This window comes from Myotis davidii, unplaced genomic scaffold, assembly GCF_000327345.1.
Source record: "Myotis davidii unplaced genomic scaffold, ASM32734v1 scaffold1437, whole genome shotgun sequence".
Lineage (NCBI taxonomy): Eukaryota > Metazoa > Chordata > Mammalia > Chiroptera > Vespertilionidae > Myotis > Myotis davidii.
The window spans coordinates 618234-626189 of record NW_006288601.1 but is presented as its reverse complement, the minus strand read 5'-3'; the positions used below and the strand labels follow the sequence as shown (position 1 = coordinate 626189).

Sequence of the window (7956 nt, the reverse complement as noted above, 5' to 3'; positions counted from 1 at the left end):
CGGTAGTGTCTTTGATGTCTCTGTAATAACCCACAAGAAGGGCAGGAAAAAGCATCAGTGTACTTACTGTATTACCTCCCAGGTTCTTAAATTCTGAGGAAACACCTAGCTTTGTGGGGAGGGGCAAGTTCCCCCCCAAATAAGTTATTCCTCCATTTTACAAAGATCTGAGTATAAACTGGCTTAACTTTGTTTTCATTGGGGGGCATATATTTTGTTTTTCTTATCACAGGTCATTTTTCAAAAGAAAGGAATCTCATTCCTTTCAAAAACAAAATGAAATTTGTTTCAAAAAACCCCCAAAACCTCTCACCTCCAACTTTCCTAACAAAGGTAGCATTTTCCCCACCTGCATCTATACAATGTTGCGAGAAGTTTAAATTAGCAGTAACATTTTGAATTGAAAGAAATCTTACTGAAAAAAAGTGATGACATTATTTAATAAATCAGGGTTATAGAAGTAGAGTACTTTAAAATAAAGCCCATCCCAAGTTGATTCTCTGCAGAAAACTGGCTAGCTACATTCACTGAAAAGGTCACCTTGGAAGAAAACATGTCTATACTTTCTTCACACATCTGTTCCTTTCCCAGTCAGCGTTATAGTTTCCACACAAGGCGTACATCCACAAAGTCATAAATCGTAACTAGGACACTTTAGAGATGATACAGGTCTAGAACCCCTGTCCCTGCACACCCGATACAGCTCTCTCCCTTACCCTGAGCAGCCTCTTGGGCTGCTTATGAGTCTGACACCACCCCAAGTCTCACCGTAACAAGTGTTCGACCCCAACTTCTTCAGCTTCCTCTGCTCCAATTTCACTGGTCACGTGCTCAAATGTTTTTGAGGTTGGAGTTCCATCCTGGGAGAGAAGGCTTAACTGTAGTTATTTGCTTACAAACTGACACAAGTTCCTTTCCACACCTTGATTCCTGTTTTAAATCAAATTACTTCATGGATTCAGTACTGGGTTTTCCATGGCAAGAGTGGCTAAGATTTGCTTTGAAAGCTTAGTCTTCTGAACTAACGTGACAGAGTCTGCTGGAGCATCTTGAGCTCGTTTCTGAGGAAATTCTTGATAAATCTTCGCAACCCCACAAGTGGGGATGGACACTCAGGCAAGTCTGGATTAGGCTGATTTTTAAAGTATATAGTTCTTGCCCTAGCTGCTCACCAAAATGATGCAGTCAGAACAACTTTCTGGTGGCCTGAATTTATCAAAGGATCTGCTTGGGGATGTGGTCGACTGCATCACCTAGGGACTTCCCGATGGGACTCGGAGATAATTTCCTCAGGTCTAGTGTCAGAAGAGGCTGTACATCTCTTGAAAAGGCTATAACCAGACTGCCTGGGTTCACAGTCTGGCTTTGCCATGCACGTGATCAGGGAGCTGCAGGACCTTGGGTAAGTCACTTAACTTCTACCAAGCGGCATAAAACTTAGCTGTTATTTTATCCATAACAGTGTAAATCCTGCCAATGCAATTTTCCTCTTGGCTTTGATGGCCAGCATGATCAGAGACTTTAATGATCTTGAGGATGTCATGGCATGCCTTTTTAGGTACTAATTTTCTCCAGGTTTCATCTTATAAATGACCCTTATGTCCTGTCCATCACTATTTAAAATTCCTGCTTCATTGGTGTGTGTACATGCATGCATGCATGAGTGTAAGCCACCTCAGATTCCTTTTTGAAAGGGGAGGGTAAAGATTAACTTAAAAACAGCTGTAGCAAGACAGGAATGAAAGCCTTAGGGCAACTAGACAATAAATTGAGATCTAAGCTCCCTGTAGCAAGGCAAAAAGAGTAATAGGAGGATAGAGCTCAGGGCAAAGAGCATTTGCAGAAAGCTAACCTAAAATGTCTTTCTCCAGATTTAAAAACTGAATATAAGGATAAATACTACATATTTAAAGCTAAAGACAGACTTTAATTATCCCTCAGGCTTCTGACTTTGGACATTCAAGATTAAATTACTTGCACACCCTCAGTGCAAATATTTTATGCTTCTAACAAAACATGTTTTCACTACAAATCCTATCTTAGAGTTAGAGTTCAATTTTCCTGGAAATAGAGAAAAGATATATTCTGGCAGCTCTTTCTAGCTATATCTAAAGCACAAGCTAATGAACCTGAGAGCAAGTACTGGCTGAGTATCCAGGTGTCAAATCACATAGATGGGTCTTGCCATCTAGCCCCAGCCAGCTCTGACCTACTCTATTTGAAAACCTATGCTCTAGCCATTAGGGATTGAAAATCTCCAAGGAGAAAGGAATAGTGGCCCAGGGGGGCCCAACAGTGGAAAGTGCATTAGATTAAGGCTAAGCTCACCAGGTTCTGCATTTACTTTGCTGTGAACATCTCTGGGAAATCACTTAACTACTTTGGGCCTCAATTTCATTTGTAAAAGGGGACTTTAGATCTCTATGGTCCTCTCGTTTCTAAATTGTGGCTATTCAAACACTCAAAAGGAAAAACCATAATATCAAACTGTTAACAGACATCAACAATCTTCTCTTTCTTATAAAGAGATAAAGGATTTGTTGACTTGAAAATGGAAAAACAAAACAAAACCCCGAACAATTGCCTAGTAAGTATCAAATCTATTTATTCTAGACTCATAGCAAGATGACTTACATCATGAACTTCTTCCACTGAAATATATGCTTCTGTGGGCAGTCCCAGGTCCTTTGGTTTCACATCAATGATGACTAATACCTTGCAGAAAAACACATCTTAGCAAACCACCTCACACTGAGTATATAGGAATGACAGCAGCCATTCTTCTGATCATGAGTACTGAAGGATTTCATTCAACCAGACGAAAGCCAGAATTTACATGCAAATTATCTCATCATTTGCTTTGTTCTCCACCCCCATTTCTCTCTATATAAAAGTCTAAGCGACCATCTGAGCATCCAACCCATAGCTATGATGAGCACTGACCACCAGGGGACAGATGCTCAACACAGGAGCTGCTGAGCTGTGGTGACTTGGCAACTGTGGTTCTCGGGTGACGCACCCGGAACCAGAGAGGAGGGAGCCCAATTCCGGGGTGCGACACCTGAGAACTGCCCTCTCGCAATCCGGGACCCCTCGGGGGATGTTGGAGAGCTGGTTTTGGCCCTATCCCCATAGACCAGGCCGAGGGACCCCACCTGCGGGGGAGGGACCACAGGAGGTTTGCTCTAGGGTGTGTCTGGTCCATCTGGCCCAGTCCCGTCCTGCCGGCTACCTTCTAATTAATTTCCTTTCAATGTGCACGAATCCTGGGGCACTAGTTAATTAATAAGCTGAGGGGTAGTCTATAATATGGTGATCAAACTCAAGGAAATCAGAGTTAAAACAGCCAACATTTTAATCCCAGTCACACCACCTATGAGACCTTACTAACCATTTTAAACCTCAGTTTCCTCACTGTAAAGAGGATAACAGCCCCACAGAGTTACAGAGAGGATTAAGGGAGATAACTTATATACCTGGCACTTAGCAGGTGTCTACTGTTACTTATTAAACATATTGGGTCATTGCATATTACACAAAACACTAAAAATTAACACAGGCTTACACAGAAAAAGTAGCAAAGTGATTTTGCTGTTCAAATCCTTCCTAAGATGCTCTTAAGTAAACTGGCAAAGAATATCATCCAAGAGTTTTAATGATAGAGTGCACTCACTGAGTTAGGGCAGTATCTTTTCATGAGTTCATTGATGGCGATGTCATTCTTATGTAGTTTAGGGCCTGTGTGGTACCATCCAACTATTCTTTCTCTGGCTGGAAAGGAAAAATAATTAAGTGGGTTTGAATTGTTAAAGATCTATGTAATTCCCTCAGAAAGGGTCAGAACTCCAGGTATTATGCTCTCTAGCCTTTTCAGAATTTAAGACATCTATTTTAAACGGTGACTTATAAAATGTAAAACTCAAAAGAATTTTCAGAAAATAAGCAGCAAGGGAAATCCAGACATCCACATCTCAGACTAGTTTAGGAGACCAGCCAACAATGAAAGCAATCAGAAAATAATTCTAAGGCAACATATAAATGTGGGTTCATGTCACATAGACTGCAATTGTAAGTGTTACAGGAATAAACATTTCAAAGCAACGTGTTGCTGTAATGAAATAAAATGAAAATAATACACATGAAGAGATATACTTATCCTGGCGGCACTGAAGCTCTAGGGGCAGGTGGATTTTATTTGATAGTTCTTTGGATTTCTGCTGCAGAGGGCTACCTCTCTCCCCTAAAACTTAGGTGGTCTTAACTTGCTTTTCTAGTTTCTTATTTATTCTTCCTCATTCTTCTACAAACACTGGTCTTACTGAAGTCTAGCTAAGGAAAAGGCCCTTGACATTAACCAAAGAAAAGAGAATACTTAAAAAAGAAAAAATGTTGCACACACACTTAAAGATAATGTAAATCAATGCCACTAGATCTTACACACACACACACACACACACACACACGACATACCATTGACCTTCTTAAACATTCCATACATGTTTTCCAAATAATCATGGTCTAAAAACCAGACGGAATCATCTTTGTCATCTTCATCAAAAGGGACTAAAGAGGAAAAAAAAAGCAATATTTATTTTAGGTAGAATTCTAGAGCACAGGGCATAATCAGAGACCCCTAGGCCAGATATGATCCATGTAGGTGGGTTTGTCCAACACAGTATTGAAATTATTTTTGAATTGCTCTCATTAACAACTAGGAAATTTCACATAAAAATCCAGACTTCTGGCTTCTCTTGAAAAATCAGAACTGCTGACAACTGCCTAGGCTAGAGCCAGGGAGAGGCTGAACCCTTTAAAACGGACATGTTAAAAGCCCCATCACTTCCTAATGTTTTCCATTTGGCAACTAACACTATCTGGTCCTTTTAGACACTGGAGTTAGTTACCCTTAGTCCAGGGGTCATGCCAACAATTATTTTGTTCTTTTTGCTTTAATCATAACATACATTGAAATGTTCTTATAAAGATTCATAAGGGTAGTGGTCTCTATCTCTTCTTTGCTAACCCATAACCGCGGTTAATAGTAGTGCATAGGTTTACAAACGACAACAATTACCTATTTTTACACATAAAGTTTTACTACTCCACAGCTGCCATTTGTCTACATACTGTCTATACTTGCTTTCTTGCTACAATAGCAGAGCTGGGCAGTCGCAATGGAGACTGTATGGCCTGCAAGTTTAAAATATTTACTACCCACTTTAGTGTGTAGCCGTTAGCCTCTCTTTTCATACCACAGCAATTCTTAAATTAGAATTCTGGTTTGCAGTAAAAAATGGAAAACACAAAATGTCGCTTTTAATTTTAAAGTTAATTGACATTTTAACCATGCTCAGAAAATGTAAAATTTGTCTTTTACCTGCAAAACTGTTAGATACATCCAGTACTTTCTTTTGCCATGACCCCAAAAGCACACCAACAACACGCTTCTGGTTTCCAACCTTGCCTATTCTGAATGAGAAAGGAGAAGGTCAGTCTAATAGGTACACAGAGGATGTGCCAACAAGTAGATACTCAACAGGAAATATTCACGTACAGATACAACTGAGTGAGTTAAACAAATGTAATAGAGTCAGGTTACTCCTTAACATTAATTTCTAATAAATATAATGAGTAATTCATGAACTTTTTACACTGGCAGTTTTTACTCACTGTTAACTGGAAAGTAATATAAGCTTGGAAAAAACCTCAAACTTTATACAAATTTTAAATGGAGAAAATGAAAACTCTCCCTATCTTTAGAGTTTTAAAATGTTATTTGGTTGATGTTTGAAAAACATAGTGAAGTTATGTCACCACATTTAATTTTATCTTTTTCTTTGCAGCTTACCTTTGTCTTTTATTTATTTATTTGTTTTCTGTTTTATTCTTTAAGTTCTTTATTGTTTAAAGTATTATATGTCTCCCTTTTCCCCCATTGACCTCTCGCCAGCCACTCCCACCCCCCTTCCCTTTCTCTTTTAAACTTTTCCCATCTTCTCTCCCCTTGAATCTTTTCAGGGATAAAGATGTAAAAGTAAAACCAGTTTTATTGTCCAGCTTGATGCTAACTGCTCTCTGGTATACCTACGCCATGCCGGCAGGCCCCACTAGATGTTATAAATCTTTGAACCAGCTTTGGCAGTGGTTCTCAACCTTCCTAATGCCGCGACCCTTTAATACAGTTCCTCATGTTGTGGTGACCCCCAATTTCATTGTTACAAATTGAACTTAATTAAAGCATCGTGATTAATCACAAAAACAATATGTAATTATATATGTGTTTTCCGATGGTCTTAGGTGACCCCTGTGAAAGGGTCGTTCGACCCCCAAGTTGAGAACCGCTGAGCTAGGGGCTCAGAAAGTGATTCTGACCCAGAGGCCTGTGCATGTCATCTGTGGGCGTTCTGAATGGCTTAATTAGAAAGAAGTCAACAGTGAGCTGGTGACTAATCACACGGAGAGTAGAACTGAATGAGAAACATTTTACTTCAGGATTTTTATCTCTGTATCAAACCTCAGTGATTTTGTCCTAAGGAGCTACAAGTGTAGCAAGTGAGACACAGACACAATACAACTCTGATATTCAGAGGAAAGACAAAACCCACTGTGAAATGAACTATGATTTCTCAACAGTTGCTGGTTTCACATTGGTTTAATTGAATCACATGGTTTGGCAAATTTATAAATGCTTACTAACTATGGGGTCTGTATTAAACAAAGTTAAAGATTCTGTATTCCTGGTGCTTCTGATTTTTTTTTTTGGAAAACTTAGGCACTGGGTTTGCACACTTCAAAGTTAACTCGCACACTTCCTGGCTTTTCTTTTGGTTTACAAAAATCGATTTGTCTTTTACAAAACCCTACATTCGTTATCTGACACAGCAGCTAGCCGTGTCCCTTTGTCCCCTTAACAAGTGTTTGTTGAGTTTACAGAATAGAACTGACAGGGTGACTGCCCCATCAGCACCCCTAGTATCCTATGGAAGAAAAACAGCAATTACTGTACAGTGGGAAAGCAAGCATATCCTGTTAGGCTGAGCGCCTACAAGGCAATGGAACTGAACTGGGGACCCTAAACCTCAAAGTCTCGAGTTTGTTTTCCGCTCTGGCTGACTTCGGAGTTGTACAAAGCAAAACGCTGGAGAATGAATGGGCACTTAAAAATCTGACACCACAGCAGTTGCTCCCCCACTGGGTCTCTCTTTACACTTGCTAATTCAAGTAATTATTTTGTAAAACGTACGAACACGTGTAACAGGTCCGGCGGGATGAACAACCTGAAACCAAGCAAGGGAAGGCGGGAGAAACATCTGGGGATGTTTTCTTATCTAATTCATTAATGCCACAGACTCCATCTGATCTCATTTCTAAAAGAAAACCTGGCTACCTCATCTACGTTTTAGGATACTGTTAAATCAGTTTCCAGCTTTGAAACTTTCACAAGTGAAAAACCATAGCTCTTCCAGGGCGCCGGGACCAGAATTTCGGTGACAGCCTTCAAAGGCACAGAAGCTAGAATCAGAAGGGCTTTCCTACGAGACGAGGCGGGGAGATGAGGTGACAGATGGGCACGAGGCTTTGGGGGACCAGGGTCAATTGAAGGTTGTTGCTCTCATAGTCTAGCAGCCTATGGACCAGGATAGAGGAAATGGGCAGCCCAATCCCCGAGTGCCGGCCGGCGCAGGGGGACAATGCTGGGTGACGTGGGCTTCCCGAACCGAGGTTAGCCTGGGTCCCTCGGCGAGACAGGGCCGCCCTCCGCTCATCAGCGCTCCTGCGGCCGCTTCGCCTTTCCCAGAGCGTCCGTGACTCAGCAGTGGAGGAGCCGCCGGCCCCGCGCAGCCGCCCCGCGCCGCCCGCTCACCGGTTAAAATGATCCACCACACTGAGCAGCACCAGGGGATGGACCACCACCTTCTGCACCGCCAGCTCCGGCATCGCGACACACCCCGCCCG

General features: G+C 41.4%; 1 protein-coding gene across 3 annotated transcripts in view; it reads right to left on the bottom strand.

Annotated features, from left to right (window-relative positions):
• Positions 1 to 7950, bottom strand: part of PSMD7 (proteasome 26S subunit, non-ATPase 7) — an 8932-nt gene extending 982 nt beyond the window's left edge. The window contains exons 1-7 of one of the 3 annotated variants that reach the window (XM_006760340.2): positions 7865 to 7950; positions 5378 to 5469; positions 4471 to 4563; positions 3674 to 3771; positions 2635 to 2715; positions 769 to 860; positions 1 to 20 (exon numbers count right to left, since the gene is read on the bottom strand). In XM_006760340.2, the coding sequence (XP_006760403.1) occupies positions 1 to 20; positions 769 to 860; positions 2635 to 2715; positions 3674 to 3771; positions 4471 to 4563; positions 5378 to 5469; positions 7865 to 7938 (550 nt within the window). In that variant the 5' untranslated portion in view covers positions 7939 to 7950. The remainder of the gene's footprint in view (positions 21 to 768; positions 861 to 2634; positions 2716 to 3673; positions 3772 to 4470; positions 4564 to 5377; positions 5470 to 7864) is intronic. The other 2 variants (XM_006760339.2, XM_015561770.1) reach the window with 2 other exon arrangements.
• Positions 7951 to 7956: the final 6 nt, after the last annotated feature.